This window comes from Aphidius gifuensis, linkage group LG2 (genome assembly GCF_014905175.1).
Source record: "Aphidius gifuensis isolate YNYX2018 linkage group LG2, ASM1490517v1, whole genome shotgun sequence".
Taxonomy (NCBI): domain Eukaryota; kingdom Metazoa; phylum Arthropoda; class Insecta; order Hymenoptera; family Braconidae; genus Aphidius; species Aphidius gifuensis.
In genome coordinates this window covers 23046171-23059230 of record NC_057789.1, presented here as the reverse complement: position 1 = coordinate 23059230, position 13060 = coordinate 23046171, and the positions used below count along the sequence as shown (strand labels likewise).

The 13060-nt window shown below is 31.9% G+C and overlaps 1 protein-coding gene across 1 annotated transcript; it reads left to right on the top strand.

The window, feature by feature from the left end:
* Positions 1–427: 427 nt before the first annotated feature.
* On the top strand, positions 428–7796 carry LOC122850549. The gene is made up of 4 exons (XM_044149679.1): positions 428–544; positions 1262–1499; positions 5160–5952; positions 6032–7796. Exons 1-4 carry the CDS (start codon positions 428–430, stop codon positions 7794–7796), a joined length of 2913 nt encoding a protein of 970 aa, XP_044005614.1.
* The last annotated feature ends 5264 nt before the right edge of the window (positions 7797–13060 follow it).

Sequence of the window (13060 nt, the reverse complement as noted above, 5' to 3'; positions counted from 1 at the left end):
ATATCGTGTATCACGAATGATACACATCTCTTTGGCGTCCTCGTGGGAAAAAAAGATTGCCAATACAACTGAGCCTCCAACCTGGGCAGAGTTTAAAGATTTTTTAAATTCAAGAGAGAGGTCTATGGAAACGGTAGAGCAGGTGGAACAGATGGATGATTCTGTTCCATCACCAAATACAGTCAGGGTACATGCTGGTACTCTAGCAACTGCAGCTAATAATCAGCTGTGTGAGCTCTGCCAAAGTAAAGAGCACAACTTGGTGAGGTGCCCACAGTTTATTTCAATGTCAGCATTGAAGCGAGATGAGTTCGTTAAGACAAAGCGACCAAGACTCATCTGCTTCAACTGCCTTGGGTCACATGCTGTCATCAAATGTAAGGCTAAGACGTCTTGCAGAAGATGTCCAGGCCAAAAGCACCACACTATGTTGTGCTACAAGAGTAGGTCGACTAGACCATCAAATTCATCATCAACATCATCACAAGCAACAACGTCAACAGCCACAAAGTCACCACCACAACCAAAGGCACCAGAGACAAAGGCAAATTAATTTTTTGTTTTTATATAAGAAACTTTTGTGTTTTTTTTACTCTGTTTGCTAGGTATGGCTGCGTTGTTGTGCAGAGAGTTTTGGATGTCGAAAATGACCTCGGATATCCATCACGTGATCTCAAAGCCTTAATTTGAGATCACCTTTGTACATATTTCCTGTTATATATTTTTTTTATGAATACATATCATAGCAATTGTTGGTTTGGTTATTAATTGAGAGTGTTAAGAGTTATTTATTTAAAAATTCCTTTTATTTAAATTCCTTTCATCTCCTTTCTGATTAATAATAATATTGAATTACTTGTATCATACTAGACGTGGTATGACATAGTTGTTTGCTATATATATACATGTGCATGTGTCATACTGTTAAAAGGACACCATGTACATGTATACTTGTATACATATTGAGCACATACGAGTACAAAGCTGCATTAATATCGAGCTGGAATCAGAATCTTCAGGCGTTTTATCTTGCCTATTATCGTCATCAGCTGTCTATGAGATTGTTTCATTTTATTTTCTATTTTTGAATATGTACAAAGACACAGGTGTGGTACTCAATGGCCAAGAGTACCAATTAGAGTTGTAGTATCTTGGTTACGTGGTAACACATACTATAACATGATGAGAAATTAAATTTAAGTTAATTCATTAGTAAGATTAGTATTTTAAGGAGCTAAATTTTACTAATATGTTTTAACAGGTGGAGAATCATCCACAAGTCCTGGTAGAGACAGCTAACCCTCGACCACCAGTACTGCTGACAACAGCCATTATGGATTCACTTGATCGCTGGAGTAGGGTTGTCACTGCTCGAGCATTGCTGGATCAAGGATCCGAGATTTCACTGGTGTCGGAGGCTCTGGCAAATAGACTAGGACTTAGTCGAACGTCATCACGTCTTGCGGTGGTGGGCATTGGCCAACATACAATGCAGGCAAGTGAGTTGCGGTTTTATTGCTATTTGGATTTTTATTTTATATCCAAATTTTACCACAAATTACTTTAATTTAATATTACAAGATTTTAGTTAAATATTTAAATAAAATCAAACACAATTTTTTAATTTAATATTATTTTAACTCTGTATTTTAATATGCAATTTATATGATATACTGGTACAATATGCTTTAATGTATGGGTGATGTGGTAAAGCCACGTCACCAAAAAATATTTATAATTTTTATTTTGCGGACGCACTCGATGGTGGCCGGACTGGAAGTGTCGTTTTATTTTTCTCTCCCTATCGAGACACACATACAAACATTTTCACACCTAAACTCTCTTCGTCTAGTGTCACGGACACTCATACATACATCTTATACATATATATATTTATACACGCTACAACTACCCCCCTTTTTCATTATACATGATTTATCATATTAATGAAAATTATAGTAGCGTTTACATACAAGTAGTATACAAAATATTTATAATAAACAATTTAAAATTCTTAATCATCATAGACTTTAAAATTACTATTATTTTACATTTAAAATTAATTTTAACTGTACCCAAATAAAATTTTATAATAATCCTATTTACAACCACAAATATTTCTTTTTTAAAATCAAATTAATCTTTGACCTTGAAATTTAAAATACAAAAATTATAATTATCAAATATTAAAACTTTACATTATTTTTTAAAAAAGGATATAATATACATTTACATTGATTAATAAAATTCAGATGAATTTCTGCCACATCTTACATATTCCCAGCATATTGTAATCGTAGCATCCATCATTGAGTTATTGAATTTAACTTCTAGAATATTATATACGATATATAACATTGAAGTTATTTGAATTAGGATCATCAACAATATGCCACCTGGTCCTTGGCATGAGGCAAATGACATTAACCAAAGTAATTCCGCATTCACCCTTCTCAATTGACTGGTCAAGTTAAAGTCAGCAAACATCTCCAAATGACCCAAATATCTTTTACATCCAAATTTGCCATCAAATTTGCACTTTCTGCCAGTCATATTATTGTTATTAATTAAATGTTTGTATTTTATCTTGCATTTAATTTTATTTTTAATTTTATTATTGACACTATTGACCAGTTTGTATCGTTGCCCAGTATTTACTTTTCCAATATTATTGTCATATTTATTATTGAACACATTGACTTTCATTTTCTTTTCAGCAACACTCAAATTGTTATTATTAGCATTATTTTTACATATATTATTATCACAAATTATTTGGTGATAATTATTTATTTTCTCAACATGATTCTGGTGATTATTATGGACAAAATTTAATTCATTTTCATGACAACCATTTGTTGCATTAATGTATTGATTATGAATTTTATCCACAACATTAGATACACTTTTATTTTCACAGATATTTTCAACAAAATTTAATTTATTTTGCTGATTACAATTTATTTTATCATTTTGATTGTTGCGATTATTCATCACAATATTAAATTTATTTTTATTTTGATTATCAACAACTATTGTTTGATTGTGTTGATCACACATTGTTTTATCACTGTGATTAGCATCTTTTAAGATATCACCCCCCTGCTGATCATTTATTTTATTTTCATTTTTAAACACATTATCATCAACATTTAATTTATTTTGTTGATGTTTATTTATATTTTCAATATGTTTAAATTTTTCTTCAAGCTGTGCTCGGGCTTTATCTGCTTGTGCACACGCTTGCTCGGCTATTGTTTGTGCCTTTCTTGCTTCCTCTATCTCAAATTTTAGTTTTAATATTTCTGCCTCTTTGGCTGCCATCTTGCACAACAATATGTTATTATTATTTTTATTATTTTTACATTTATGAACACTTGTTGTATTTATTTTATTTTTATTTTTGCCTTTATGGCAATCTCCTGAGGTGTTACCCCCCTGTTGCTCACTCAATATTTTCATGTTTTCTTTAATATTTAATTTTTCATTTTTATGTTGTGATTTCATATCACCAAGATACTGAACAATATTATATTTGTTTCTGCTGATAGATTCATCACCATAATTTATTGACACTCCATTTTTAATTATCCATTGGTATCCCAGTACCATATCATAACCAAGATCATACTCCACAACTGCTTTATCATAAAATTTGACCTCGTTTATTATATATGTAAAATAAACGGTTTTATTGGCTGGATTTTGATCATCTTCTATTTCTTGAACATCTTGATCTGAGTGTAATTTAAAAACATTGTACGACATTACATTATGTGCACTACCTGTCCTTATCAATGCTCTGTATTCATTTTTTCCAATTTTAACTATCAATTCTGGACATTTTACATTCAATATATCATTTAATTTCTCCATTTTATCATTATTTTAATACCAGCAATTATTATTTTAAATATTCTATTATCACTTATTTTATATTGAGTATGTTTTTAATGAAAATGTTGTGTTTAATTTTCACGTATTCTTTTCATACAATTGATTTCATTGAAAATATTATTATTATTATTATATATATATTTTATTATTTTTATTTTATTTTTATGATGAATTATTCAATACTATGACGTGTCCAACTTCTAGTTGCCACGTGTAATTTTATTTTTATTATTTTTAATTTTCTTGACAAAATTTTACACATCAAGCGTGTCCAACATTAGTTGCCACGAGTAATCAGATTTTATTATTATTATTATTATTTAATTTTTCTGATGGACTTTTCACAAATATGGCGTGTTCAACACTTCGTTGCCACGTGTATACAAATTATTATTATTGTTATTTTGCTCACAAAATTTGTTGATTTTCGTTTAATTTATATGCGAAAATTCTTTCTCAACAATTTTTTATATTTTAATTTAATGATATATTTTATACATTTATCAATTTTATATACAATATTACTCTTCTCACTCTCGTGATTGAGATTATAATTTTGAGACAATTATATGTACTCACGACTGAATTTTCACAATTTCATTGATTTTTTTTTTTTTTTTCAAATATTTATATATATATATATTTTTTTTTTTCACCTCTTGGTTTGAGCTGCTAATTGGAAGCCAATTGTGAATTTTGGTCACAACTACAATTTATAATTATTGATTTATATAAATTATTACTCTTTTTTTTTTTTTTTTTTTTTCACCGCGTGGTTTGTGCCACTAGTTGGGAGCCATTTGTGAGTTGCGGTTTTATTGCTATTTGGATTTTTATTTTATATCCAAATTTTACCACAAATTACTTTAATTTAATATTACAAGATTTTAGTTAAATATTTAAATAAAATCAAACACAATTTTTTAATTTAATATTATTTTAACTCTGTATTTTAATATGCAATTTATATGATATACTGGTACAATATGCTTTAATGTATGGGTGATGTGGTAAAGCCACGTCACCAAAAAATATTTATAATTTTTATTTTGCGGACGCACTCGATGGTGGCCGGACTGGAAGTGTCGTTTTATTTTTCTCTCCCTATCGAGACACGCATACAAACATTTTTACACCTAAACTCTCTTCGTCTAGTGTCACGGACACTCATACATACATCCTATACATATATATATTTATACACGCTACAGGTGCGATTGACATTAAGGTGATATCGAGAGTGTCACCATATAAAGGTCTAGTGAAGGCATTGGTAATGCCAAAACTAATAGGGTTATTACCATCAGTTGCGATTCCCAAGCAATTGCGAGACAGCTGGGCCCACATAAAACATCTTCAGCTTGCTGATCCTGAGTTTTATGTACCAGCTCCAATTGATGCTATCTTTGGTGCTGATGTGTACAGCACAGTACTAAAAGATGGTGTCAAAAAAGGACCAGAGGGTCAACCAACCGCTCAGAGTACAGAGCTCGGTTGGGTTTTATCTGGTAATACCCTGAATTTGGGAAATAATACCTCTCTCTGTACAGCATCAAAAAATTATCATCAAGGAGTTTCCTGTCAGAGAGAGGAAGAGTTGTACAACCTTGTCAAAAGATTTTGGCTGCAAGAAGAGCAGTTTGACACTACAGAGTCATCAGGATTTTCTGATGACATCTGTATGAGTTATTTCATATCAAATTACGAGAGAGATACTCATGGTCGTTTTGTGGTAAGGTATCAATTTAAAAAACCTGTAGACACTTTTGGTAACTCGTTTGAGTTGGCATTGAGAATGCTTCATAACCAAGAGAAGAGAATGGTCAAAAATCCAACTCTTCAACAGGCATATTGTGAATTCATGACTGAGTATGAATCACAGGGTCACATGGTAAAAGCATCACCTGTTGAAGACCATTCTAAGTGTTATTATTTACCACATCACAGTGTCATAAAAGAGTCGAGTACATCAACAAAATTGAGAGTTGTATTCAATGGTTCACAAAAAACAAATACAGGGGAATCATTGAATGACAACTTATACGAGGATCCAAAGTTAATAAACTCTCTGGTATCAGTCCTGACACAGTGGAGAAAGTTTTGTCTTTCTTTGTGATATCAGGCAAATGTTCAGGCAGATCTCAATACATCCTGAGGATCGAAAATATCAGAGAATACTTTGGAGAGATACACTCGACTCACCAGTTCAAGAGTATGAGCTTACCACGGTAACCTATGGTACCAAACCAGCCCCATTCCTGGCGTTGGCTACACTGAGACAACTTGAACTGGAAAAGGGAGATAAATTTCCACTTGTAAAGTCAGCAATATCACAAGGATCATATATGGATGATATATATGTTGGTGCTGACAATTTACAACAAGGAATTGACAAGGCTGTACAAATTCAAAAGATGCTTCACTCTGATGGTTTTAAATTGCGAAAATGGATAAGCAATTCAAAGGAGTTACTATGTAATATCCCAAAGAATTTCCACGAGAAATCAACCAACCATTTGAGTGAAGATCATGAGATTTTCAGGACACTTGGGCTTAACTGGGATACGACGTCTGACTGTTTCAGTTACATTCCTATAACATTCAAGGAGCCTAAGACAGTTACCAGAAGAGTCGTGTTAGCTCAAGTGGCTCAAATTTTTGACCCACTTGGCTGGATTTCCCCAGTAGTTGTAAAGGGTAAATTATACATGCAGTCATTGTGGAAAATCAAACTTGATTGGGATGAGCAAATTCCTGAGAATTTATTGGGTCCATGGAGAGATTTTATCTCACAACTGAGTCATTTGTCAGAGATAAAAATACCGCGGTGGTTGAATATCACACCAACAGTCACTTCAATGGAGATTCATGGATTTGGCGATGCATCAATTGGTGCTGTGGTTTACTTGGTGACTATTGATTCTCTTGGTGTTGCTAAGAGTACTATAATAGCATCCAAATCGAAACTTGCACCTATCAAATCAGACTCCAACAGCTCCAATAAGAAGAAATGTAAAGTTTCAACACCAAGATTGGAGTTGTCAGCAGCAGTACTGTTGGTTAAATTAGTGAGAGATATTCAACAGAGTTTGGATTGTCAGTCAGCAAACATACACTTGTGGACTGACTCATCCATTACATATTATTGGATAACTGGTGACGTTAATCGTTGGAAAACATTTGTCCATAATAGAGTGGTATTTATACAAAATACATTGACACAGGCAACCTGGCATCACGTACCAGGTGAAGATAATCCAGCTGATGTAGTATCACGTGGTACATCGTCATCACAATTATATACAGATCTTTTGTGGTGGCAGGGTCCAGCTTGGATTATTAAAAATCAAAATAAGTATCCTGTGTTAAACATTCAAGAGATTGACATGACTCAAGTTGAAGAGAAACCTTTGGTTTGCAATGTAATGTCAACCATAAGTGAGAGTTATTTAGATAATTTCTCGTCACTGAGAAAAGCTGTAACTGCGGCAGCATGGTTGAGAAGATTTTGCCAGAGTTTTTCAGCAAGATATTTTGTGGATAGGTCAAGCTGGATTACGTCTGAAAAACGTAAAATTACATTGCTGGGTTTGGTAATTAATGATCAACGATTATACTTTCATGAAGTGATTAAGCAATTATCAAAGGGTGAAGCACTTTCAAGGTCAAGTCCTTTGATAAAATTAACACCATTCCTTTACAAGGATGGTGCATTGAGAGTTGGTGGAAGACTGAGTAGATCCCTCATGACAAGTGATCATAAAAATCCGTTGATATTACCGAGAGAGTCAAAACTAACTGAACTGATACTCAACGAGTGCCATGTAAATACATTACATGGTGGTGCACAATTGATGTTGGCCACATTGAGACAACAATACTGGATTGTTGGTGGTTGAGTACCAGACAGGATTTTTATAAATAAATGTGTTGTTTGTGTAAGACATCGAGCTGAAGCTGCACAACAGTTAATGGGTCAACTACCAGCATCTAGAGTCTTAAAATGCAAGCCATTTCTCCATACAGGAGTTGGCTATGCTGGTCCATTTAAACTGAAGACATGGTCAGGCAAATGTAATAGGTCTTACAAAAGCTATTTAGTAGTATTTGTCTGCATGGCATCATCGGCAGTTCATCTTGATTTAGCTACTGACTACACAACTGAAGGATTCCTAGCAGCATTTAAGAGATTTGTAAGTCGTCGTGGACGATGTGATAAATTATTTAGTGATTGTGGTACAAATTTCGTAGGTGCAGATGCTGAACTAAAACGTCTTTTTAAGTCAGCATCAAAGGAAGCTAAAAATCTTGCCACTCTTTTAGCAAAAGATGGTACAGATTGGAGCTTTATACCTCCTGGGTCACCACATTTTGGTGGTAAATGGGAATCAGTTGTTAAGTCAGCTAAACATCACATTAAGAGAGTCATTGGTGATCACAAGCTCACGTATGAACAATTTAGTACGTTCTCGACACAAGTTGAGTGTTTACTCAACTCGAGACCCTTGTGCCCAATGACTATAGTAAAAATTCCAAAATAAAAAATTCCAAAAACCAGCACCAAGTTCCAGTGGAAATCAAGCAATAAAAAAAAATAATGCTCAAAGAAAAGATGAAGAATACACGACAGAAGAAGAATACGAGACGAAAGGAGAAGAAGAAAAATCAATACTGACAAATAATGATGAAAAAATTGATATTGATCCGTTAGCTTTTCAAAAGAATAATATAAGTGATGCTGATGATGATGACACAGACGAAGATATAACAGAGAAAAAAAAAAAATTTGGATGATGAAGAAGCACCTTGGAAGGCAAAAATCAATAAATTCTCATGACAAGGCTCGAAATACAATGTACACCATTCAAAAATTAAAAAACAATAAATTATTGTTTGGTAATTCAATGATTGAAATAAAAAATCATCATATTTATGTGAAAGATAAAATTTATCCGGCTACTCTTGGAGTTATTATTTCAACAATCACCTAATGCATCTATGATTCGGAAAGTTGATCGAGAAATTTTTATTGAAATTATAAAATTAACAAATGCACATCGTAAAAATTTCAAACCTGATGGTGCATTTCTGACAAACAGGACACAAAAATATAAAAATTATGTATCACTGTTTGTCAAGTCTTTGAGAAAACAAAAAGTAGAGAGCAAAAAAGGTTCAGCACTTGTATTACCAAAATACAAAACACTACAAAAAAATAAGAAAATAAATAATACAAATTATATATATTGGGATGATCCCAATGAGCTTGTCAATCGTCTTCAATTACTTGTAGCTTCAGAAAAAGCTGGCAATAATAGTCACGCTAATGAAATTCTTTCAATTATTGAAGAATTAAGAGAAGCTAGTATTATTTGTTAATATATATGTTCATTCAGTCTTCAATATACAGTCATTAAAAGGACATTGGAGTGGAATAATGTCTAGTGTTGATATATTCGGACGTCAATTATCAAATAAACGAAAATATTCTATCGGAGGAAAAAGTGATGGCGATACAATAAGAGGACCACCTGGAGAAGGTTTTAAATTTACAGAAGACGGACATTATGACATTGCAGAAAAAAAATTATGTCACATTGCCGATGCTTAAGACATGAATGATGCTGTCTCAAAAAAAGTAGCACTGATTCTGATTAAAAATGAAACTAATGATCTTCTTATAATAATGCAAGAAGATATTCAAAAATATAAAACTGAAGTCATTAGTAAACTGACAATCAAAGTGGACACATTGCAAAAAAGTGTTGAAAAATCACGTCATACATTAGATGAGCTGAGTACAGAAGTTGCAATTATATCTCACTATTTGACAGAAAATTTGGGAGTACGTTTAGAAAATCAAAAATAAAAATGAATAAAACAACAGAAAATAATAATAAAAAAGAAGACAATAACTATTTGAGAAGCGTTGTGGCACATGAGCTACACAAGCCTGCTCGCAGATATTATCAACGTAGACATGTTGACATTAGAGCTCTTGATGAAACATGGCAATGTGATCTTGTCGACATGAGTGCATATGCTTCCGTAAATGAAAATTACAAGTTTATACTTACAATAATTGATAATTTTTCTAAATATGCATTTGCTGTACCACTCAAAACAAAAAGTGCAAAAGATGTTACTGCAGCGATGAAATCTGTTTTCCTAAAAGGTCGATATCCAAAAAAACATTTACATGTCGATCAAGGCAAAGAATTTTACAACAGTGAATTTAAGAATCTCATGAAAAAATATAGTATAAATATGTACTCAACATATAGTACTTTAAAAGCAAGTATAGTCGAAAGGTTTAATAGAACCCTGAAAAATCAAATGTGGGAAAGATTTACATTCCAAGGCAGTTATAAATGGTTGACTATACTTCCTGAATTGATTAGAAATTATAATAATACAAAGCACAGAACTATAAAAATGAAACCAAAAAATGTAACTAAAAACAATTAAAAAGATATATTGAGAGGAATATATCATAATCAAAATCCAATGTTTTGTGTCACATCAAAGTTGAAAAGAAAATTTAAAATTGGTGATAAAGTGCGAATAAGTAAATATAAAAAAATTTTCGAAAAAGGCTACACTCCCAATTGGACAACTGAAGTTTTTACAATCACAAAAGTATTGAATACAATACCGATAACTTACAAGCTTGCTGACTATCAAAATAACAATGTTGAAGGATGTTTTTATCAAGAAGAACTGAGTCCAGTACGCTATCCAGATATATATCTTGTTGAAAAAATTTTAAAAAAACGTAAAAATAAAGTACTTGTAAGATGGTTAGGTTTCAATTCTGAACATGATACATGGGAAAATGAATCAGAATTATGAATAATTATATTTACAATGTATATAGGTATAAGAATTTTTTAATAAAAAATTATAACAAAATAAATTTTTTCAAATGTAATTTATTTATTGAATATTGTGTGTATCGGCTTAGGCCAACTTTCTAATAATACAACTTGATTATTTTCTCCAATACATTGTAATGTTAAAACTCTTCTTTTAATACCATCCTCTAATTCAAGGAACTTTTTTTTATTATAAAAATAATATTCAGCATTATTTTTCGGTAAGAAAACAGTATATTTATTATTTATTTCGACTGATAGTCTTGCACCAGACTTTTTTCCACAGTAACTTTGAATTTTTGTCACAGCATAGTAAACATCTTTTGTCAAATCTTTCAATAATTTACAATTTTTCGAAAGTCGCTTAGTCTTGGTGTTTATCAGTTTTATATTATAATCATTTTTTTTGTCTAGATAATAATAATTACATTTGAAGAAGAGCTCACAAACTTTTTCTAATTTTTTTCGTTTTATGAGAAAATGAACTCCCATTTGTTGTATTTTCCTTCCAAAAAAAGAAGATCCAAGCATCGATCGCTGCTTTCTCGATTTTCGTAAAATAATCATTATTTTTCATAAACTTGGCGATTCTGCTGGGTAGAAAGACATTAAATTCATCATTTAATGTAGCCATAACTCCATTGTATTCATTATGAATCTTCTGAAGAGCTGTTACTTTGTACTCTCTATTAACCTCCAACTCAGACATTTTTTTGACATCCAATTTGCTCTCCATATTAGCAACATTATTCAATTGTTGTTCCATTTTTATTTAATGCTGATTTTCTACAAACATTTTAATTTCAAGCAAATAAATATGTATAAAATATAATACTAATTATCAAAGTATATATGTATTTTATTAAATTGCTTTCTTACCTTTCCTTACAGTCTTGATATTCGAATGATGAAATTTCAGAAAAACTTCTCGTTTATATAGGGATAAATACAATAGAATAGTAGAAGGAGTACCTATTCAAATGACACGTATTTAGAGTCAGCAAATTCTCACGTGCATATTAATTTTTTGCAATTAATATTTATTTTTTATCATAAACAATTAAATACTACGACAGCATTTTATTAGTTTATATTTGAAAATTCCACGTATCAAGAGTCAGCTAATTTTTTTGCAAAATTGTATTTTAAAAATATTTATGTATGGGACATGAAACGTGAGAAGTCCTACAAATAACCTTCGATAGCTCAGTTGGTAGAGCACTGGACTGTAATTGTATATTGTTATAAACAATTTAAAAAGTTATCCATTGAACGTTGGTTCGAACCCGGCTCGAAGGAATATTTTTTTGTTATTTAATGAGACAGGACATGAGACTTGAGACTTGAGCTATGCCCCAGGACATGGGACACGATAAAACGCATGTTAAAATAACAAAATTTAATTTTTCCGGTCAAGTCTGTATTACCGACGCATGACAATTGGGTATTTACACCATCAATGATATATGGGACATAAGATCTAAGACATACGATATGGGACATGAGAAATTGCACTTTAAAATGACAAAATATAATTTTCCCGGTCAAATCTGTATTACCGACCCAGGGTCATTGAGAATGATAAATTTCTTTACCATCTCTGCATTATCAACAACTGGGAAATCTCACATTAAAGTGACACATAAAATTTTTTTACCATCTCTGTTTTACCGACCGAGTTGCAGTCCCCTGTCCCTTCACCGATCTACCTTTTTTCGACCTCCCTCTGTCATAGAACTCTGGTAGGTACACTACTTTTTTTTTTTTGCTTTGTTTATTTCTAAAATTTTACTTTGTTGTTATGGACAAAATTAAAATGATCCTCTGAAAACTTACAATGTACCATAGTAATTTTAATAACTTTTTTGGATTTCCTGTAGGTGTCACTAACAAATACAAAGCAACATATTTAAAATTACAATGGGCCATAGCAAAATTGATGAAGGACTCAGAAATGTCAACTGCCCCCACTTTTCAGTCAACTGCGCAGACGTGACTTTGCTTATTTTCAAATTGTTAATGTAAAACAAATAATATTTCAATTACGCATACGTTGTTGTGGCACAGCGGATAACTCGTGGGATTGGTATCCCAATAATATGGGGTTCAAATCCTGGGCTTGAAATCTTTTTTTACAATATTTTTTTACGTGCGATTATAAACAAAATAAATTTTGCGTTTGCCCATCGCAAGAATTACTATGGTACACCGCGGAAGGTCGCACGGCCAGTAAATGGCGTTTTTCAATGAAAATTGCTATGGTCTGTCTCAAAATTTAATATGATGCT

What these genes read in the sequence shown, in the direction of transcription:
- LOC122850549 (XM_044149679.1), top strand. Translation starts at nt 428, where the DNA reads ATGTTGTGCTACAAGAGTAGGTCGACTAGACCATCAAATTCATCATCA. An exon ending in CAAAGGCACCAGAGACAAAG is followed by an intron (nt 545 to 1,261) that starts GCAAATTAATTT and finishes ATGTTTTAACAG; the next exon opens with GTGGAGAATCATCCACAAGT. An exon ending in AACTTATACGAGGATCCAAA is followed by an intron (nt 5,953 to 6,031) that starts GTTAATAAACTC and finishes GCAAATGTTCAG; the next exon opens with GCAGATCTCAATACATCCTG.